This window comes from Myxocyprinus asiaticus, chromosome 6 (genome assembly GCF_019703515.2).
Source record: "Myxocyprinus asiaticus isolate MX2 ecotype Aquarium Trade chromosome 6, UBuf_Myxa_2, whole genome shotgun sequence".
Classification (NCBI taxonomy): Eukaryota; Metazoa; Chordata; class Actinopteri; order Cypriniformes; family Catostomidae; genus Myxocyprinus; species Myxocyprinus asiaticus.
This window is the reverse complement of record NC_059349.1, coordinates 50451993-50476063: the sequence shown is the minus strand read 5'-3', so window position 1 is coordinate 50476063 and position 24071 is coordinate 50451993. Positions and strand designations below refer to the sequence as shown.

Here is a 24071-nt window from a genome sequence, read left to right as displayed (position 1 = left end):
TTTATAGCTGCTGACTATACAGTATCTGCTATAGTTTCTTATCACAACAAGTAAAATACTGGAACTAGTGCCTCTTAGTGGTCATTAATTGCAATCAAATCAGAAAGGAGAACACTGTTCCCAAAAACAAACATTAAAAGAAACAAAACAAAACTGTGTTAAGTATACAACAATGTATTTGATAAATTACAGACAATAATGTGTAATGTGAATTGAAATAATTAATAAACATCTCTTCATTTAGTCAATATGACTCCAGATACTGTAAATGCATATATGAAACAGGAAGCATGCTTTTCTCAGTGCACACTTAAAATTTTGAATAAAATTCAGGATTCAAAATACACAAATGAAAGCATATTCCATCAAATTCAGCAGTACAATCCTTTAGCCTTCAACATTAAAGGCCACAAACAGTAAATAATTCAACAAAAAAGGGAACTGAAGATCCCAACTCTCTTTAGATTATGTCTTGACAGACCTCATTCATAAACAGAAATGCCGAAACAAGCAATCATCCATCACTCTATTGTTAGCTCAGTGATCAAATTCATGTTAACCTTTAGTCTACAGTGTTACAAATATTCTGAACCACTCGATTAAACTCGTCCGGCTGGTCAGCGTACACGTGATGTGAAGCATCTTCAATCAACTGCAGAGAGAAAAGCGTGAGTTAAAGCATGAGTTAATTATTGTTTTATCACCAGCCATGTTTTCTTTTGAATCACAGTTCGATATTTAAAGGTGCACTCAGTAATTTTTTCATCATTAAAAAAAGTTCTAAAGACATTAATTATAATTTTGCAATAAATTTAGGAATTCATGACCACTCACACTATGTGATGGACCAATGAAGCAGAGCTGGAACTACAAGCCTGTTTTGACTGCACTGATTGGAGTGTTTTTTAGGCTGTAGCCACCAAACTGTATGAGCTCACAGATACTGTGACATCATACATCAGTTTCTGTGAGGATAGGTGCATTACTACAAGGACTTATTTAACATACAACAATGAAAAACCATGGTTTATAGCAAGACTCAGGCAGCTTCGTCAGGCCAAAGAGGATGCTTACAGAAGGGGGGATAAAATCTTGTACAATCAGGCCAAAAACAGACTGACAAAGGAGATTAGATTGGCTAAAAGAAGCTTTTCTGAAAAGCTGAAAAACAAGTTCTTAGATAACAACCGTGCATCAGTGTGGAGAGGCCTGAAGGACATTACCAACTACAAGACACCATTCCCTATCTCTGTAAGGAATCAACAACTGGCTGACAATCTGAATGTGTTTTACTGTAGATCTGAAAAGCCCAGTCTCACACCCTACACCCACTCCAACCTTCACAGCACACAAACATTTACACCTCCTGCAACCACCCTCCTCCCCTCTCCTGCTACTCAACCTTCACACAGATCATCAACACATTACTGGAGCAGTGTGAAGTTCCCTGCTGCTTCAAATGCTCCACCATTATCCCCATCCCAAAGAAACCCAAAATCACAGGACTTAACGACTACAGATCCATTGCCCTGATATCTGTGGACATGAAGGCATTTGAGAGACTGGTGTTAGCCTACCTGAAGGACATCACTGGACCCTTTCTTGCTCCCCTGCAGTATGCTTATTGAGCTAACAGGTTTGTGGATGACGCAGTCAATATGGGACTGCATTACATATTTCAACATCTAGACCAGGAGTTCTCAATGGGGTGTTCAAAGGATGCTGGGGGGGGGGGTTGGGGGCATTAGGTTACAAATGGGGGGTGTTTATCAGTCATAATAAATCTATCGACAAGTTCCTCTTTGCATTAAAACATTTACCTAGACTTAGAGTATATTTGTTGGTTCTCAGTAATAAGGTTCATCTGATTTTGAAGTCTGAAGTATCTGGTTTAGTATCTGGCGACGCATCTGAAGTATCTGGTTTAGCAGCGTTAAATACACAGGCAGAGGCACAACCTTGGATAATGCATATGTATGGCTCGGTAGATGAATATGGCTCAATGGACAGAGCAGCACGAGCGCAAAGCTCTTAAAGCTCGAGCTCTTAAACTCACAGCTTTGCGAGAATCAGTGAGAAGCAAGGCGTGAGAAGCGGAAACTATTTGAATTCGGCATAGAATTCTACATCACCACCCTTGTGTCTCCCTGTGGCGCTGTCTTAGGCCTCTCACAGTACGGACAATGCAATTTATTGCCCTGGCCACATCTGCAGTCCTCATGCCTACATGCAGCATGCCCAAGGCACGTTCACACAGATGAGCAGGGACCCTTGGCATCTTTCTTTTGGTGTTTTTCAGAGTCAGTAGAAAGGTCTCTTTAGTGTCCTAGGTTTTTATAACTGTGACCTTAATTGCCTACCATCTGTAAGCTGTTAGTGTCTTAACAACCGTTCCACAGGTGCATGTTCATTAATTGTTTATGGTTTATTGAACAAGCATGGAAATCATTGCTTAAACCCTTTACAATAAAGATCTGTAAAGTTATTTGGATTTTTACAAATTTATCTTTAAAATACAGTGTCCTGAAAAAGGGATGTTTCTTTTTTGCAGAGTTTATTTTGTATTGATTGTTTTAACATGAGTTTAGAGTAGGTCTACTGTTTATAAAGCCACTGTGGCTAAAGTGGAGTCATTCAGGTTCCTGGGCACTACCATCTCACAGGACCTTCCTTTTCGAACTGTTGCCCTCTGGCCGGTGCTACAGAGCACTGAGCACCAGAACAGCCAGGCACAGGAACAGTTTTTTCCCTCAGGCCATCCACCTCATGAACAGTTAAAACTGCCCCCAAATACTTTCCTTTTTGTCAATACAGCCATGAGCAATATTCAGTCCATCCATTCCTACTTATATCTATATTTAATTTATATTTTTAACATATCCTACCTCTTCTTCAATACATCACCTGCACATAACTGTACAAGAACAACATTATTGTTCTATTGTATATTTCTCTTTTAATTTATCTGTTATATCTTATTTTTTATTTTTATGTCACTATATGTTTAAATGTATAGGTTTGTATGTATGTATATATGGTTGCATTCTCTTTACACTGGAAGATTCTGTCACCATGACAAATTCCTTGTGTGTTTATGCATACTTGGCAATAAAGCTCATTCTGATTCTGATTAAAATGAAGACTCCAGTCATATCAGTAACCTTATAAAACACATGGGGGCAGCCATGTTAGAATCACATGACCAGCCGAATAATACTCGTTTAATCTCAGTAACCGTCCTGTTATTTGACACTTTCACTCATTGATTAAAGTAATCATGGCTGACTGTGAATACTAAATTTCTACAATGGCATCTGAAACTGAAAACTATTGATTTTAAATGATGCTGCATCCAAGCCGCTAGGTGTCAGTGTAAGTCCAAAATGACACAAAGACAAAAGTTACAGAGTGCACCTTTAAACAGAAGACCAACTGCAATTCTGTGTACAGATATTTTGATGTCATCGTCATTGATGTCACAATGATGAATTTTTCAAAAATGCAAGAGCTGGTTAACACCAGAACATGTTTTTGCGTCGTTCCATGCTCTTTTTTCCTCTTTTTCCCTTTTTTTCTGTGTAAACATGCGCTAAACGGACATCTTTGACTGTTGCGCCCCATCCTGCCGTTTTATTTTTCAGCGTCTCGCACAGGAGTGGCACATTTTTTAGACGCTGTGTCAGGTTCTAAAAGAAAGATAACTTTTAAAAGTCTATCTCGAGACACCTGCATTTAGTTCTATTTGTTGCACTGCATCTAGCTTTTCAGCAAAAGAACCATTCGGCCTGACCGGGCCTTAAGTCAATTGGACATTTTTTAAATTTAGGACTTAATGAAATGGCTTGATTTATTTCCTGTGTTTACATTAGGGCTGGACGATTAATCTAATTTTATTTTCAATTCTGATTTTGGCTTCCAACGTTTATGAAATGAAGATTGAGATAAAACGATTATTGTGCCACATTCCGTTTCGCAAATAAAAACACCCCGGCATTATATCTTTAAAGCATCCTTTATTAAAAGTACAAATAATAAGGTTATGAAAATAAACTCGAAACTTGCATTTCTCTGTGCGGTCAATGAGTTGCATGAAGTGACCGTGGAAGAGACTGAATCTTCTCCCGGCTGATGCACAATCTGGCGCTGGGACACTCGTCGCTCGCGCGTTTGCTGCAGCTAGATTATAACGTGATGGCTCGTGACATAGTGAATCATTATACGTGTCACATTCACTGTGTGTAACTTATCATGAAGAAAATCGCCGATATGCAGCTCTATTAAGAAGAGAAATTTGTTTTTTTGTGAGATAAAGATGGATCGAAGTGAACATAAAGGTGAGAGAGTGTAGTCTTAGCCCATTATACGTTGGAACAAAATACGTTTTTGATTAGTCTTTTTTGGCTTGTTTTCCAAAATATTATCTAAAACTCTTTTTTAAAACAACGTACATTTACTTTTGGAGCTATCCTGCAGAAGAAAAATTGTTATCGGAGAATGCTGAATACAATATTTAATTAGGGCTCGACATTAACTCTAGTCTGGGACAAGTACATTTTTGAAGGGGCAAGTGAAAGAGAATTTTACCTGCTGGACCTGACAAGCAGACTGATTAACACATCAATAACAAAAAAATAACCAACTATATTTGTGATAGCCTAGGCCTGTGTCACTTGTTAGAAAGTTAATATCCTTATTCTGCTGTTGAAAGTAATCCAGAATGCATAATTTTATAATTCGCTAGCGATCTAGAAACAGCTGCGCCCTGTTTGATTGACAGGCGGCGTATGTGTGCGTTCCGAAAATGCTCCCGCTAACGCGCACCTGAACTGTCAAATACACTTCAAAATTCCGCCAAAATGCCCATCTTGGTGAGGTATTCATGTAAACAGAGAGTGATGTCTAAAGTGAACGTAAACAGCGGAGAAAAAGCGGATTTGTATTAAAATGTCAGACTTGTAAGAATAAATGTAAGCTAATAGACCTGCTGCTGTCTAGTGTGTCATCATAATAATCAAACAACCATAACAAGAAAACACTCACTGCTCTTGACTGGGTAACTTTAGTAGCTTTTAAAAGTATTAATGTATTATAATCATACAGTGAAGACCAGTAGTTGTTTTATGTTGCATTTCATTCTGAATGTTTACTTGAATACTTGATGGCCTACAGCGGTTAAAAACTTTTAAAATTAAAAAAGCACTGAATATTCTTAATTTTTATTTTTTAGTCTATTATTTTTAATCTATTTCTATTCATTGCTGTTTTTTATTGTTATTTTATTACTGACTGTTTACTAGTCTTGAATAATTAAGAGCTTGGAACCATTTTTCAAAAATTAACATATTAGTTAGTGTTATTATTTGTTGCGGTTTTGAAGCTGGTATTGAGAATCGTCAAATTTCACTAATGACTACTGAAATTTTGGTATTGTGATAATGTATAGCCTTTATTGTACATGGTAGATCTTGCTGTAATAACATGATGAAAAAGTTGATCTCATTCCATAGAACTATGATCACCCCTGCTGTTAATGATGGCGATGGAGGCTTTCCTTTATTTGACTACCACACGTAACATAAAATAATTATCATATGGAAATAGCCTCCTCCCCTACCCAGTGCAGTTGACATTTCAAGGAAATCCACTGTTAAAAAGACAAGTTTTTAAGTTCAATAAAAGCATGATGTTTCCAAAGTCAATGAGTAATCATGTTAAATAACTGTGATCTCAATATTGACCAAAATAATCGTGATTATGATTTTTGCCATAATCGAGCAGCCCTAGTTTACATATTTCCATTTGAAAAAAGAAGTTGGCGTGGATTAAATACCCAATAGGCTTTATGTCACAGCAATGATTTGCTACTTGCTAATGCTAGTCTGAAGCAGGCAGTATTTATTATTTTGGGGGAGGAGAAATTATCCTCCTAGAGAGCATTTTATTGGACAAAAATGTGTATGATGGTCCTGCAGACAAAATGATTCATCAACATTACTCTTTTCAACATTTAGTTGTATGCTAGCAAATACAGTAAATATGACTAACAAAAAACTCAAATTTTGACGTCATGGGATTTTTAATGTTGCATTTCCTTAAGTTTTTAAAGAACTAAAATAGATATCACACTTAATGCTGAAATTATCTATAGAACCAAGTTAAGTTTAGTATTTTAAGCAGTGAATTAATTGCAGAAAATTGTGTAGAAGCATAAAAAGAATGATTGAGAAATATCAATACAATTATTACTCACAATGACACTAGTGGGGCTTTTGCCTCTTATCTGAGCGACTCTGTTTCCAGTGGAGCTGTCCACCCAGGAAAGCGATCCATACAGCATGGTGACAGGCATCGATGGGGGCAGCAAATTCACGCGCTGCACCATCGGCCTTTTTGCCCAGCCGAGAGACTCGGACATGGCTTTAAAACCCACCTCACCACTGAGAGAGAAACAGAGAGAGGGATATATGCTTTATTCAACCAGGCAGCAACATTTTTTTTTTTTGTATTTCAGACTCAAACTCGTTCATCAGATTTGATCAGAAATCAGACTTTCAGACCATGTATCCACCTGGTATTAAGATATGTTTTAGGTGATCGATCACATGTGGTCAGCCCTAAATACAGGTCTAAACGGGGTCTAAAACGCTTTGTGATCGGATCACAAAAACCATATTCAAATGTGGTCAAAACGCACGTGTCCGCATCACATTTGAGGTATAAACGCTAATCCGTCCTGTATGTGACTCAGCCACAGTGAAGCTCCACCCCTCACCTGTCAATCAACCGCTGCGCTAAAACAAGGGTTTAAAGTTTGCTGGTTACGAGCGGCTTTAAAATTAAATAACCGTCCGATCGGACAATTTAGCAGATACAAACACAATCACCAGTGCTTTATGGATCTTCTTTAGTGTATCTGACATCAAGTCAGATGAGATGCACGAACACTTAAAGCTCCTTTAATACAGGTAATCCAATAAAATAATGGATAATTCTGCTTGACATGTTGTGTTTGTGTTTAGATTAAATTTCAACTTTTTTGTGCTTTCTTTGTCTTTTCTGACATTTTTGTGCTTCAATATCATGCATTAACACACTGACATAGTGATTGATATATGTCATCATGAAATCAGAGACCCTCGCCTCTAAATCTGAACACAAGTGGTCACAGGAGATGCATTTAAGTGACCAGGTTTAAACAGCTACATATGTTCGGATCACCCAAGACGCATCTTAATACTAGGTTTAAATGGGGTCATACAACCCCGATCCAAATCATATCCATATGTGGTTTGAAATCGTATTTTTGGCAATGCATCTCAGTCAGATAAGAATTTTAGTAGTCACTGGGGATTCGACACATATGTAACATCATACAGTAAGTAGTGACAAATATTGTCTGGAACTGTGTCCAAAAGCTATCATTTTGTTCACTCTTCCTCAATATTTTTAAGAATGCTTCTCTATGAATTGTTAATATAACAGGTCATACCTCGGGTTCTGAGCGTTACAATGGTAAATGTATTGTGTCATAGTGTCATCATCAAACAGATCACCAAACTTCCTCTTAAAATCAGGACGGAATCTGTTGACCAGCCCTGGACCTGCGGGTAAGTGCATGAAATGTGATAAATCAAAAATTCTGTAACATGGCTCTTTTTGCTTTTTAAAACAAAATGTAGAAATGTATAGCATTCCGAATCGGTTCATTTAGTCAGCGGTGTAGCAACCATTGTAACTGGGGGTAACCCTCCACTTTGGGTGATAACAATTTTGTGCATTTTATCATTGCATTTAGGCTCTGTTTGTTTGGCCACAGTACAAAGAAAGAAATTAATTAGCTGGCCGTGATAAATGGCAGCGCTAACCAGTGGCCAACCCTTGGCACTAGATTGAATTCATAAACACGCAATCAGTACACGCTAATCCTAACTACTGGGTTAACATTATATTACTGATTAACATTCATGAGCCTTAGTTGATTATATGTCCCCCCACTACTTTCCATATTGCTCCTGCATATGAGGTTCCATCTGAGTTATGATGCGGCCTTAGAAGGTAGCTGTCTATGCAGGTAGTAGAAAGCAAGGTAGCTCACTAGGTTTTGGAATATTGCTCATTCTCACCCCATGGTCCTGCTGCTCTGATGACGGCCAGAGGATTGAAGAGGCTGAATACTGAAGCCACAGCTTTCACCCAGCGAGGTGGTGATACCTTTTTAACCTCTGACCCCTGACCTTCTGATCCCTGTGACTGAGGCTGGGGTCGCTCGGGGAAACCCCACGCGTCCACCAGGATGAGATGGCTGACTCTAGTGGAGATGCATAAAATGAAACATTAATATAAAGTCAAATGTTTTGCTGTTATTTAAGGGTAAATTCAACTAAAAATTAAATCATTATGGAATCATAATTTACTCACCCTCATGTCATTCCAAACCCGTATGACTTACTTTCTTCCGTAAAACACATAAGGATAAATAGTATTTTTTTTTAAATGTTTACGCTACTTTTTCATTCAATGAAAATGAATGGACACAAACGCTGTTCATCTACAAAAATGACAAAAAAGCTTCATAAAGTACAATTAAAGTAGTCCATACAACTCGCGTGCTTTATTTTAAGTCTTCTGAAGGCATACGATAGTTTTGACTTCAGAAAAGATAGAAATGTAAGCCATTATTCACTGATAATCTTCCCCTCTGTCGCAGCTTCCATATCTCATTAGCATTCATGTTTATTGAATTATTGTGGGTCAAGATATGTCACACCAGGTTTGACATTACTGATGCCAAAAGCCACTGGTTATCATGTGTCTCGTATCGGATTATGATGTATTCACCTATATTTGAATATTCCGAAATGAAAATGTGATTTGAGAGTTACAGCGGAAAAGACACATTTCTGCGAATTGCCACTAATCGAATCGAATGGTTTCAGAAGACCTGGAATATAGTTGTATGCACTTTTGTATGTACTTTTATGGAGCTTTTTTTCCATTTTGGGTGCCTGATAACATCCATCCCAATTCACTTTTATCATGTGAAAAACTGCAATGTAAACATTGTACTTAACACCTTTTGTGTTCCACAGAAGAAAAAGTCACACAGGTTAGGAGCAACATAAGGGTGAGTAAAACATGACAGAACTTTCTTTTTTAGGTGAACTACTCCTTTAAGCTATCATTTACTATATTAGCTTGATCAGGTACCTCTCAGGATACTGGACAGTATAAGATGTTGCTAGGTAACCACCCAGGCTGTGGCCCAATAGGATCATGCGTTCCAGTCCCAGTGATTGTCTCCATTCCTCTATAGAACTGACAAACTGTTCCTCAGCCAGTGAGGCATCAGATGGGAACAATGGGCGGGAACTGCGACCGAAGCCCAACAGGTCAAGAGCATAGACTGGACGAGAGTGACTCAACGCATCCAGATTATGAATCCAGAGGCCGACACCCCCTCCAAACCCATGGACCATTACAAGGGGCGTCTGAGAGGCTACGGAGAGAGAACACATAGACAGACTTAAACCCAAATTCATTTTATATGGAGGTGAATTGTACCATGTAATATGACAAATAAAACCAGAGTGTCTGGTGAGCAGTGTTATTACCATTAATGAAAACTAAAATTAAACTAAAACATTTTTGTTAACTGTAATTAAAATAAAAACAGAAATGATTGGAAAAAAATTTACCTAAACAAAAATATTTTTCATAACTTCGAAACTTAGGCTACTAAAAAAAAAATAATAAAAAAAATAAAAAAAAATGACCTTGAATTATTTTTTAGTTTTAGTTTTTGATACACCGTATTTGAAACATTTACAATTCACCTTAATTAAACATGAAAATAAGAAATGTAATTTAAATTATACCAATACAAAAAATAAAACCTAATTTAACTGAAACTAAACTTAAACTAAAATAACAATGTGTGAAAACTAACTAAAACAATTCTAACTGGAATAACAAATTGAATATAAAAATTAAAAATCCATAACTATAATAATTCTGCTGGTAAGAACTGGTAAGTAATGATTTAAAGGGATAGCTCACCCAAAAATTACTCACCCTCATGCCATGCCAGATGTGTATGACTTTCTTTCTTCTGCTGAAAACAAACAAAGATTTGTAGACCTTTGAAGCTCCAAAAATCACATAAAGGCAGCATAAAAGTAATCCATACGACTACAGTGGTTTAAAATATGTCTTCTGAAGCGATGCAATCACAATGCAATATTTAAATCCTTTTTACTATAAATCTCCACTTTCACTTTCTGAAAGTGAAAGTGGAGATTTATAGTAAAAAAGGATTTAAATATTGAATAATTACTTACCCACACATATTATATAGTTTAAAGACTTTTAATGCTTTTAATGACATAGATTTAACCACTGGAGTCATATGGATTACTTTTATGCTGCCTTATGTGATTTTTGGAGCTTCAAAAGTCTGGCCACCATTCACTTGCACTGTATGGACCTACAGAGCTGAAATATTCTTCTAAAAATCTTTGCGTTCAGCAGAAGAAAGAAAGTAATACATATCTGGGATGTCATGAGGGTGATTAAATGATAAAAGAATTTTCATTTTTGCGTGAACTATCCCTTTAAGACATTCGCTTTTTTAGGGGTTCAAGCACTTAGCGCTGAAACCCTATTGTAATTGTTAAGATTTTTATTATTATTATTCCGACGTAAAACTGATCGGGCAGAGCAAACTGTAAGGCCTAGAGACTTGAAACTTGGTCAGATGGTAGTAGTAATGCTTGCTACTCAGAAACACGGACTCGGCCAAATCGGTCAATAGGGGGCGCTACAGCGATCAAAAACGCGAAACCGCTCATAACTCTTAGACCGTTTGTCGTAGACTCAAGTGTTTTATACCATTGGAATCCTTGGCTCAAACCAAACAAAACCTCTCTGACTGTAACGTTTGTACTGGACTTTTTGAAAGTTATATTAAACTGTCTGAAAACAAAACAGTGTTCACAAACTGTCTAAATATTTTCACCATGGTCCATTTCTGTATATAATAAAGAGTATAAACTATATATAATCGCATCTTAGTAAGATATGTCAACATCTGAACCACCTTAAAGTTGTTGGGTTTTTTTTGTATCATTAGATATTTCAGTAAGTTGAAACCCAATACTTACGTTTAAAAGTGTAATTTGGCAATTTCTCTCAAAAAAAAAAATCCTGCCATCACTGGTGCGCAATGAATTCTGGGGTAGGTAAGGCCGCGAAGGATCCATCTGTTGTATCCTTCATTTCACAGGAAACGAAGGACGCATTTGGAGGCCGCATTTGAAAGAGCCTTCGAATTGGGACAGCCCTTGTCACGCAGCAGTGACGCAATCGACCTTCGAATGCGACCTTTGAAGGATGCAGCCTCTGAATTGGGACGCAGCTAGAACTCATATCATTTGTTAGAGCTCCTCATTCTGAACAACCTTGCCTCAAGAACCACTGCTGTCAATCAAATCGTTCATTAAATATTCACGATTATGTAAAAAACCTACGTTTGCGAACCAGTTCTAGGTTTTTTGCTCAACCTCAATAAAACCAATGCAGTAAAATTCTCTAGGTCAATAATTACCCTTTGGGTAGCTATAACAGTGTCATTTAGAAAATGGACATGGTGAAGTGTACAAATAAGCCCATAATTCCTAAACAAAAACTCAGAACTTCACGAAATTAGGTGAACACATGCGACATTTCATTCTAAACAAGCATGCAGACTTTCATGAAGACTGAACCACAGGTGGCGCTATGAGCTTTAAAAAGCTTTACAAACGATGTATTTCCTTAGTAAATTGCCTGTATTGGCTGTAAATGGTCTATTCCTTCTATGATCTAGGTGGTTACATGCTTGCTAAATAAAACATAATACCTTTTTACGCATGTGCTTAAAGGCCTTAAACCGCCTGAACCCCGTTAATTGCTGCTCGCAGCTATATTCGTTTTTGTTTTTTCAAAAGATAAACCTTTTGAGCTGAGTTCCTTGAATTTCCATTTAGAATAAAAGAGTTAATTGTACTATGCAAATATACTGCAACTTTCAAAACCAAAACTTGCACCCAAACTAAAAAAAAAGAGAGCATTTATTGAAACTAAGCTGCAAAATTAACTAACTCTTAACTCACGTAACTCTCTGGTGTCAAACAGATAGATTCATTAATACACGACCGCCCACATTTACATGTGACTAATGCCTATTTTGACAATATTTAGACATTACCCCCAAAAGTTCACCCAAAAATGAAGATTCGGTCATCATTTACTCACCTTTATGTTGTTCCAAACATTTTTGACATCCTTTACCTTTTGGTCATCATTCACTTTCAAATTATGTAAAAAAATACAACTAAAAAGCATTCTGCTTTACATCCCCTTTTGTGGTACACGGAGGACAAAAATGTCATACAGGTTTGGGACAACATGAGTGTGAGTAAATGATGTAAGTATGTACAACGGGATTGAAAATAACATGCAGAAGGTAAACTCTACCTTGCTCTGTAGGTTTGCGTGCTGTCTTGTTGGTCACTTTAAGGGTCCATATTCTGTTTTGATTTGGCAAAGTCACAAATCTGGACCAAACGTCATTCTGGATACCTGGTAATGAACAGGCACAGATAGGAAACACAGATAGCAAATTACAACACTGTAAAAACAATAAATATATTAGGCTTAATGGGAATATTTATTAGAACAGAAGGTCAAAGGTTAAAAGAAAGGATCATACAAGCAAGAATTTTAGCCTCTGCACTTTTCAACAGCGACATGGATGTTGGTCTCCACGAAGGCCACCAAGACCAGTTCCCAGAGGTCGGCCTAAACAGAGACATAAAGATGAGTCAATTTTGTCTGTGATGATATCTGTACACACTGTCTTATGTCATTGCCTTTACACAAAGTACAAGCCTGTCACCTGCTGGTGATAAACGAATAAGTGATGATACTTTGGGGGGGTGCAAGTAGTTCACAAACACACAGGAAACACAGGACAAGAAAAAAATGTTCCACATAAACAGCTAAGCAAGAGATAAAGTACAGTAAGCTGGTTATTATTCAAGTATGAATCTAATTCATGTTCAGGAAACTAAAGTGAAAAGTAATTATATTAATTAGCACTTAACCCTTGTGCGACCTTCGGGACATTTCTGTCTCTTTCATTTTTGTCTTATCGATCATTTTGGCTGTGTTAATTTTTTGGGGAATTTTGATATTTCAACCTTCCAATAATATATCTATGATATTCTGTGTACACAAAATACTTACACTCAGGACCTTTAGGACAAAAATGTCCCCACTGAAACCCATTAAAACTGAAATATTTGATCCCAGTGCCATTAAAGCATAAAATCATGAATTCTATGATAGAACGCATTTAAAAAAAAAAACAAATATTTTCCACCAGATGGCGCCATTTATATCATGTTTAAGCCTATGGAGCAAATACATGCTTTTTTCCTATTTTCTGTTCGCTGCATTATAGAGCACTGCAGGCCAGTTGAATAAATGATGCAGCTAAAATTGTGTGGGTGTGTTGGTATGTATGTCAGAGTGTATTTTGTATGTGTGTATTGAGATGTGTGTGTGTATGTGTGTGTGTGTGTGTGTGTGTGGGTGTGAAAAACAACAGTGGCATTATATAAACAATCTGACATTTAAAGGGTTAAAATCCTGAAAATGAATGAATATTTGGTAGTTATGATCAGGACTGATGTTGGTTAAAAACATTAACTAATTGAAAGTGGAAAATAATATTAATATATAATATTATGGCAGTTTTTTTAAGGACCTCTAAGTAACTTTTTAAACTGACGCACAAGAATATTTCATAACTTGAAAGAAAATATATTTCACACAATGATGATCATATTCATATGAACACACAATCCTGCCTAACCTGTATGCACACCAATAGTGATGTAACAACTCAGCATGACTTTACATAAGGAAATCAGCCGATACACGTGTATGACTAACATGATAGTACAATTATAAAAAAAATTATACATATATTTCCTTTCAGTAGTTCCAAGTCAGAGACACTGATATAGGCACATTAGGTAAACATCATACGAACGTGTTTCATAAAACTGGGAACTTCATGTTACATCAGTGACAAATTTAACTCAATCTGCTTATACATTAATATGACTGAATATTAAAATATCACGCTACTTACTCTATGTCAGTCTCGTCTTGCATGTCGGCGTTTACGGAACAAGTTAGTAAGCAACATAACACTTGAAAAAACCTCGATGACAGAGTGACATACTTGTGATCCTGGTGTGTCACGCATCACAGTCACTTCAAAAGGCCGGAGTGTTTATTTTGTAACACTGACGTCAGAGTTTAAAGGGACCGCGTCGTAGAATGTAGAATGGCAATAAACCTGATTCACAGCAGCGCCATTTTTGATTTTTGACGGGAATGACAACGAGGCTGTGAGGGATAGATGTACAGTCTCTTCATTGGGTTGTACTGATGATTAAAGTGTTTTTGGATCGTTCCACAGATGATACATTGAAAAAAATTTATACGTCCAAAGTACAGTTGACAAAAACTCCAGATAACATTATTTGTGGAAAATTAGATGTAATATGGGAGCACATTTACATTTATTCATTTGGCAGACACTTTTATCCAAAGCAACTTACAAAAGAGGAATACATTATAAGCTAATCATCTTAAGGAGACAGTGGTACGAAAAGTGCCATATTAGCATCAGAATAGTATTCAAGACAGATTAAAGTGCAACAAGAATTTTTTTTTTTTCTTTTTTAGGGACTGGTTAAGTGCTCATGGAAAAGATGGGTTTTTAGCTGTTTTTTGACAGAAAGTGAGTAAGCTTCACGGATTGAGTTGGGAAGGTCATTCCACCAATGAGGTACGATGAAGCTGAAAGTCCAGGAAAGTGTTTTGGTGCCTCTTTGTGTTGGTACAACAAGGCGCCGTTCCATAGCCGACCTCAGGCTTCTAGTGGGCACGTAGCTCTACAGAAAGGATTTTAGGTATGTTGGAGCAGACCCAGTGACTGTTCTGTATGCCAGCATCAGAGCCTTGAACTTGATATGTGCATCAACCGGCAGCCAGTGAAGAGAGACAAGGAGTGGTGTAACATGTGCTCTCTTTGGTTTATTAAAGACCAGACGTGCTGCTGCATTCTGGATCATTTGCAGGGGTCTAATTGCACATGCAGGGAGGCCTGCAATGAGAGCGTTACAGTAGTCCAGTCTAGTTATGACAAGTGACTGAACAAGAAGTTGTGTGGCGTGTTCAGAGAGGAAGGGTCTTATCTTCCTGATATTGTAGAGTGTAAATCTTCACTATCGTGCTGTACAGTGCATGTCATTGAAATAGTCTATCCTTCACAGCCTTGTTTTAATACCATCAACAATCAAAAATGGCTTTTCGTGTTGTAGTCCAAATACCCGGAAGAGAATTTGCATTTTCGAGCTATGGGTTCCCTCACGTTTTTTTCTTTGAGTTTTTATAATGGCTGTTTTGGATTTATGAGTAAAATAAGGTTTCCCAGATAGTGCATGTACATTTAGAGATTGGTTTTAGATCTTTTCATCTGAAAAGCATCACAATCTAATTAACATCTGCTAAACATCTTAAAAAGATAAGATTTGCAAACATTTGCATGAAATAGATGTCTGGGTAATGTATGTGTGCTATCAGGGTTGTGGTAAACATAAGATACTTGGACATTTTGTTCAACAACGTGAATTACACACAGTCATACCCTAAGTTTAATTTTTAAATGTATTTTTTAACGAGAAATAGCTACTACGGTTTCCCGTTTTGTCAGGCACGTTCACTCACATGCTGTGGTATTTGTAGGCCTTATGTAGCAACTCACTGGCAAAATAATTTAGTAAAAACAAGGCGGCTTCAAAATTTGAGTTTGAGTATGACTGTAATTTATTTTGTAGAACAAAACATGCAAGTATTTGATTGGGGTGGAATAATAGGGTTCAAAACAGTGTTACTATGAATGCAAACTTTAATACAGTGAAAAAGACACTCTATTAGCATAACATAAATATATATATAAATAAATAACATTTCCAACATTATTTTGAATGTCCATGTACTAAAATCAAATATTTGATGCCATGAGTGTACCTTCATTTACTATTATTTTGAATGGCCATGGAAAATGAAGCAATGTGATAACAATTTTACCTGGTTGCAAAAAGTAATCCGTTAATTTACCTGATGAACTTTCACCTTTTGCTGACCCTTTATGCTTCTCAGAACTAATGTGTGCTTCTAAATCACGTGCACCTTTATTAGCAACTGACACATAAGTGCCAGCTTTACATGTCATACATTCTGCTTCCCATGGATCTTGACATGGACGAAAGCATGGGAATTTTTTGTGCAAATCTTCTGTAAATTTGCACTTTCATTTAGGCATTGTTTCCACTCAGCTTTCATTTGCTGCTACTGTCAAGCAACTGTTTAATGCTGAACACAACATGCCTTCGCGTGTTCGTGGAGAGATTGACAGGCAGGAATTTGGCCAATAGTTGCTGCAAGCCTCTCATAATCGACCAATTGGTGTGCGAGAATGTGGGATTAAAGCAATGCAAATATGCGCGCACACACAATGAAGTATTAGACCAGGTGCACATCATAATGCAACTAAAGCCGAATCACGGACATTTTCACAAATTTAGACATTTTTAAAGGTCCGAAAGAGAGGACATGTCTGGGAAAAAGAGGACGTATGGTCACCCTAATTAAAATGAAGACTCCAGTGATATCAGTAACCTTAAAGTAAAGGCTGTTTTATTCTACATGGAGAGGGTCCGCTCATGGGGGCGGCCATGTTAGAATCACATGACCAGCCAAATACTACTCGCTTAATCTCAGTAACCGTCCTGTTATTGGACACTTTTACTCATTGATTAAAGTAATCATGGCTGACTATGAATACTACATTTCTACAATGGCATCTGAAACTGAAAACTAAAAGTGATTTTAAATTATGCTGCATCCAAGCCACTAGGTGTCAGTGTAAGTCCAAGATATCACAAAGAGAGTTTCAGAACTCAAAACGTCCTCCTCAAAACAAAAGAGCAATTATTAAACCAACCTGAAAAAATGGCTTGTTTGGATTTTCCCTACTTTGTGACATCACACTGATAAATATATCAACACATGACTGCCTCTACAGCAAGACATCAATGCCTACTTTTACATCATTGCACCCATTGCACTGGGCCCGCCCACTAGCGCTCAGTCAGAAAAGTGGAGAGGAGAGTACAAGACAGATGGGCCTTATTTTCCTGACTTACATCTGGACTATTTTTAAACATTTTTCTACACAAACTGCTTCAACCGTTATCATGCATCTCGCACTGATTTTAAAAGACGTGATCTCAAGTTATACCTTAAAAGGAGACCCCTATTCTGCGTCTTGCTGTTTTGAAGATAAATACACGCATGTGTTTTTGCACCTATCTGAGCTATTTGTAATTATTGCTCTATGTAAACATGCACTAGATGGACATCTTTGTATACGGCTGTTTTCAAGGGGTTGCATGATGTTAGCTGGTCATAACAGTGGGCATTTACATTAAAGTTTAAAGGAGGCGCTTAGGCCAAAACCAAGCTTTTCAGACAGAGGGCCAGAGGCAGTTTGGAAAAATATTACTAAATTATAAAATTAAATACATAAAAGAGTATGCCATGACCCCTTTAAATTTGAATATGATTCCATTTGGTTTTTGAGCAGTCAAGCCCCCTGGATGAATGACATTTTTTGTCATTGAAGACAGCTAGTTACATCTTCCATCCAATGAAATAAACACAACAGATATGTAAATTACATTCAGCGCCACTAGTCCATAATTATTAGTTTGGGTTACCTTATGAAAATCAGTATTTCCATTTCAAACAAATAAATGATTCATATGATTTTTTACTAAATTTAATTATTATTATTATTATTAGTAGTAGTAGTAGTAGTAGTAGTATTTTAAGATTAAATGACTGAAACATCATTTGTTCTAAAGTTTTCTCATCAAGTTGGATGTACTTGGAAAATGATGTGTAGGTGTGTAGTCAAGTTTAGTGTGTGTGCGTGAGTGTGTGTGTGTGTGTGTGTGTGTGTTATTTTACAGATGATATTTTGCAATCTAAAGAACTATATTGTACAGTAGCTAAATCATTCTACTGAATAAATATATTCATATGTAAACTGGATTTCTCACATTTTATTAATGAAAAGTCCCATTTCGGCCTTTTAAAAGCACTGTTTATAAATGTATTTTCTTTAATCACTGACAGAGTTCATAGCCCATTGTTTATCAATTTACTTATAACTCTTTTATCAATGTACTTACAAACTGAAGTGCTGCAGCGCTCACACGAGCACCGGAACTAATATTCAGATTCTGTTTTCAGTGGGGGAGATTTTGTAGACGCACAGCAGTCGCTGTTTGCATACACGTCACTAATTTCCCTGCTGCTTGAGTTTGTGTTTCTGTGCACCTTTAAACAGAAATCATGTCTACTTCTGTGTTTTCTGTCATATCGCGTTTTGTGGAAGAATATAGGAGCAGCACGCCAAATAAATTGAAGGTGATTGACGCGTATCTGCTGTATATTTTGCTGACAGGAGTGTTTCAGTTCCTGTACTGTCTGCTGGTGGGAACGTTTCCCTTTAACAGCTTCTTATCTGGATTCATCGCATGTGTGGGATCCTTCATACTGGCAGGTATTTACGCTTTATTTATATTATTATACCCTATATAACCAGCATCTATGGCAATGCTTTAAAGGAGCCCTCACACTTTATGCATTATATTTTTTTCCTCGAGTCCACTTGCACTAAAATAAATAAATAAATAAATAAATAAATAATCGCTGATTTTTAGGATTAAAGGAATAGTTGAGCAAAATAATAATCATAATAATAATAATAATAAAAATAAATGATAAAAAATTAAAAAATTGTCATCATGTACTCACCCTCATGTTGGTCCAAACCAGCTATATGTGGAATGCATGTCCAGGCTGCTCTTTTCCATACAATGAAAGTGGCTCCAAAAATGACAAAGCAGTAATAAAAAAAATCTTTATATCTGTCACATACAATAGCTTTGTGTGAGGAAAAGATAATAATTTAAGTCATATGCACTAAAAATCCACTAGGCCTGTCGCGTTATTAAATAACTGTCTGATCGCGGTTATTTGGGATAACTGTGATTATTGTGCACTTCAAATTCCAATCACATTTTAGTGCCCAAATAAAAGAATTTTAAGCGAATATATTAATGCCATAAACTGCACATTTGCGGCTACACCGCGGACGTCAACCAGAGCAGCTCCTATCCAGAAGAGCGCGTGAAGCTCTTGTCAAGCACTCTGAGAGCATGATCGTTTAAAGTGAAGCTGGAGAGCTTTGCATTCACTATCAACGTTTATATTTGTTCGTTTATATTTTTGCGCAAGCCTCTGCTGACAAAACTCTCACGAAAGTATAAATATACAAATATAAACTTTGATAGTGAACGCAAAGCTCTCCAGCTTCACTTTAAACAATCATGTAATGGCAAATGTTCCTGGTCATAACGGTCCATATATGCAGTGTTAATGACACGCAGTGACACAGAGGACGAGACACATGCTTACTCTGTTTTGCTTCATGAGAAATAAGGGCTTGTGTGTTTAATCAAAGAGCATTCACTTGTGAAAGTGAAGAAATTAGGACAGAAATATTTTACTATTGCATAATATAAAATAATATTATATAAATATAATAAAAATATATATTTTATATTTAAAATGTAATATAAAGTTCAAAAACAGCAGCGTGAATGTAAATTTGACCAAAAAAAGACATTTTGTGTTTAGAAATATTTTGATATTTAAAACATTATTTTTCATGTGATTCATATTGTTTTAAAGCCTTAATAGGATATCATATCCCTATTTTATTATTTTATTTATATATTTGAAGTATAACCATAGAAATGACAATTTATATGACAATTAATCATCATCATTCCTAAAAGAGACATTTAATCGTCTTAGTCCTAAAACAGACAATTAATCATCATAACCACAATTATTTGTTTGACAATTAATCGTCAGCCAAATGTCATAATCCCGACAGCCCAAAAACAGACAATTAATCATCATAATCACAATTATTTGTTTGGCAATTAATCGTCAGCCAAATTTAATTACCTTGACAGCTCTAAAAGAGACAATTAATCGTCTTAGTTCTAAAACAGACAATTAATCATCATAACCACAATTATTTGTTTGGCAATTAATCGTCAGCCAAATTTCTTTATCCTGACAGCCCTAAAAGAGACAATTAATTGTCATAGCCCTAAAACAGACAATTAATCATCATGATCACAATTATTTGTTTGACAATTAATCGACAGCCAAATTTCATTATCTTGACAGCTCTAAAAGAGACGATTAATCGTCTTAGTTCTAAAACAGACAATTAATCATCATAATCACAATTATTTGTTTGACAATTAATTGTCAACTAAATTTCAGAATCCTGACAGCCCTAACAGAGACAATTAATTGTCATAGCCTTAAAACAGACAATTAATCGTCATAGTCACAATTATATGTTTGACAGTTCATCGTCAGCCAAATTTCAGAATCGTGACAGCTCTACCCTGCACTGTAGCTCTCAAATATCTCAAAGTTACATGATGGTGAGTAGCCAAAATTATGACAGAATTTTCAGTGTTGGATGAACTGTACCTTTAAGACTTCTATTTGCAAATGACCTCTGTTATGATTGGCTGACTTTGTTGTTCTTCTGTCCGCAGTCTGTCTTCGCATCCAGATCAACCCTCAGAATAAAGGCGATTTCCTGACCGTCTCCCCTGAGAGAGCATTCGCTGACTTCCTGTTCGCTCACACTGTTCTACATCTAGTGGTCGTCAATTTTGTTGGCTGAATGAGACCATCCACTTGCTGCCATTTACAGTATGTTCTGGCTGTGCAAAAATAACGGCTTATAAGTAATCCACACCAATGCAGCTGCTAGTAATTGGCACATTTTACAAATGTAACTACAGAGTAATCAGTTCCTATATTACTAAAAGTTAGCACACAACATTAAAGACAATAATGGAACATGACTTCAGAATCCAGTCTTATGTTCTGACATGCCCACCACCTTTTACGCATACACTCGTAACTGGTTGCTCAGTATAAACCAATTCCTTAAAACAACTCTAACAGATACAACTTGATCATCAGTACATGCTTCCTTCATTTCGTCATATTCCACATGCAATGAGATATTCAATTGCTCAAAAAGTGTCTGATGCAGACATTTAATGCTTGAGTTATAAGTTACAGTATTTTGTGTTTATGTTTTTACAATTTTAGTTTGTATACGATTAAAGGACAGACATATTAGCATAATCAGTGGTGTTGTAAAAGTATTATCTTTACTATTATTACAATATGCTTGATATAGTGATTCTTTCTATATATATAAAAAAATATAAAAACACACAACGCAAGCCATAGGATGCATTATTGGAACAACAGAGAAAAGCGTGCATTGAATCAGTTCCAAAGTCTTTCAGTGTCTGTAAAATATTGTTCTAATGTAATAACTAGTTTGACAGTTTGCAACCACATGTAATGAATCACTGTGTGTTTCACAGACATGAAGACCAGATTTCAAAGCCTGCAGCTCAAGTACAGAACAACTACAAACACAACTGTCTGTGCATCTCATTGTGGATCTCTCAATATGTTAATATATGTTTTGACAAAATTGTCATGTTCCTTAATTTTCTACTCTTGTAAAACTGTTTCTGAAAGTCCCTGAAACAGAATAAATGCCTTACAAATAATCAATTCATTGACCCAGTGGTGTTTTATTCTTTGTATTTATGATATAAAAATATTAGAGAAAATTTGCATCTTAAAAGCATTGTTGAAAAAATAATGCTGTTAGTAATTAACCATTATGACTACTTTGAAATGTATTTGGACCCTTAAGCAATGCTTTAAAATGTCTAATGTCAATGCATTAGATGGCATCTACAAACAAATGGTGATTCTTAGTGGATGTATGAAGTCAGTTGCCCTCAAGTTCACACAGGTGTAGTTCAACACATTAACTATGGACATGTTCCACTAACATTTGACACAAAGTGTCCAAATACTTAATCTTCACCCTGAGCATTATTTATAGTCTTGTCATTTAAAACCTAAGAAACTTCTTATTGTACAATGGCTTGTGGTAAAAGTGTGCTTTTAAATATATAAAAATAATAATATTAATATATATACTGTGATGAGCCAAAACATTATGACCACCTGCCTAAAATGCTGTTTTGGTGGTACACACCTCCTTTGCGTGCTGCCAAAACTGTGCCGACCCGCCCGAGTCATGGACTCAACAAGACCATCTGAAAGTGTCCTGTGGTATCTGGCACTACGACATTTAGCAGCACATCCTTCAAGTCCTGTGAGTTGCGAGGTGGAGCCGCTGTGGATCGGAATTTGTGGTCCAGCACATCCCACAGATGCTCAATCGGAGGCCAGGGCAACACCTTGAAGTCTTCATCATGTTACTCAAACCATTCTCGAACAATGTGTGCAGTGTGGCAGGGCACATTATCCTGCTGAAAGAGGCCACTGCCATCAGTGAATACCATTGCCATGAAGGGGTGTACCTGGTCTGCAACAATGTTTAGGTAGGTGGCACGTGTCAAATTGATGTCCACATGAATGGACAGACCCAGGGTATTCCAGCAGAATATTGCCCAGAGGATGCACTGTGGGAAGACGACAAACCGGTGGACAACGGTTTGTCGTCTTCCCACAGTGCATCCTGGTGCCATCACTTCCCCAGGTAAACAGCACACACGTACACGGCCGTCCACGTGATGCATAAGAAAACAGGACTCATCGGACCAGGTGACATACTTCCACTGCTCCAAGGTCCAGTTCCAACGCTCACGTGCCCCTTGTAGGTGCTTTCAACGGTGGACAGGGGTCATCATGGGCACTCTGTGGCTATGCAGCCCCATACATAGCAGGTTGTGTTGCACTGTGTGTTGTGACACATTCCTCCCATAACCATCATTACAAATTTTGTGACTTGTGCCACAGTGGACTATCTGTCGGTTCAGACCAGACGGGACAGCCATCGTTGCCCTTGTGCATCGATGAGCCTTGGGTGCCCAACACCCTTTCGCAGGTTTGTGGTTTGTGCCGCCTCGGACCACTGTCGGTAGGTACTCACCCAGTTGTCTGGCCATAAAAATATGGTTCTTGTCAATGTCGCTTAGTTCTTTACTCCTGCATTCAACATGTTGTCTACGAGGACTGATTGTTCGCTTACCATCTAATCTACCCAGACCTTGACATGTTGCCTTGTTAGGGGATGATCAACGTTATTCACTTCTCCTGTGAGTGGTCATAATGTTTTGGCTCATCAGTGTGTGTGTGTGTGTGTGTGTGTACACACACACACACACATATATATATATATATATATATATATATATATATATATATACAGTATATACACAGTGCATCCGGAAAGTATTCACAGCGCTTCACTTTTTCCACATTTTGTTATGTTACAGCCTTATTCCAAAATGGATTAAATTAATTATTTTCCTCAAAATCTACAAACAATACCCCATAATGACAATGTGAAAGAAGTTTGAAATCTTTGCAAATTTATTAAAAATAAAAAACTAAAAAAAATCACATGTACATAAGTATTCACAGCCTTTGCCATGACACTCAAAATTGAGCTCAGGTGCATCCTGTTTCCACTGATCATCCTTGAGATGTTTCTACAACTTGATTGGAGTCCACCTGTGGTAAATTCAGTTGATTGGACATGATTTGGAAAGGCACACACCTGTCTATATAAGGTCCCACAGTTAACAGTGCATGTCAGAGCACAAACCAAGCCATGAAGTCCAAGGAATTGTCTGTAGACCTCCGAGACAGGATTGTATCGAGGCACAGATCTGGGGAAGGGTACAGAAAAATGTCTGCAGCATTGAAGGTCCCAACGAGCA

At 37.0% G+C, this 24071-nt stretch overlaps 2 protein-coding genes across 3 annotated transcripts; one reads left to right on the top strand and one right to left on the bottom strand.

Moving 5' to 3' along the window:
* Positions 1-158: 158 nt before the first annotated feature.
* On the bottom strand, positions 159-20861 carry LOC127443166 ((Lyso)-N-acylphosphatidylethanolamine lipase-like). 2 transcript variants are annotated; one of them, XM_051701739.1, is made up of 9 exons: positions 20767-20861; positions 19003-19047; positions 12749-12837; positions 12514-12618; positions 9208-9496; positions 8124-8308; positions 7490-7601; positions 6251-6437; positions 159-652 (listed from the first exon to the last, which is right to left on the bottom strand). In XM_051701739.1, the coding sequence occupies exons 3-9, from the start codon at positions 12786-12788 to the stop codon at positions 563-565; spliced, it is 1008 nt and encodes a 335-aa protein (XP_051557699.1). In that variant the 5' UTR covers positions 12789-12837; positions 19003-19047; positions 20767-20861; the 3' UTR covers positions 159-562. The 2 variants fall into 2 exon arrangements, with proteins under 2 accessions (XP_051557699.1, XP_051557698.1); XM_051701738.1 differs by lacking the exons at positions 19003-19047; positions 20767-20861 and adding an exon at positions 14198-14348.
* Positions 18443-21882, top strand: LOC127443186 (dolichyl-diphosphooligosaccharide--protein glycosyltransferase subunit dad1). The gene is made up of 3 exons (XM_051701775.1): positions 18443-18748; positions 20835-20994; positions 21687-21882. The coding sequence occupies exons 1-2, from the start codon at positions 18538-18540 to the stop codon at positions 20963-20965; spliced, it is 342 nt and encodes a 113-aa protein (XP_051557735.1). The 5' UTR covers positions 18443-18537; the 3' UTR covers positions 20966-20994; positions 21687-21882.
* The last annotated feature ends 2189 nt before the right edge of the window (positions 21883-24071 follow it).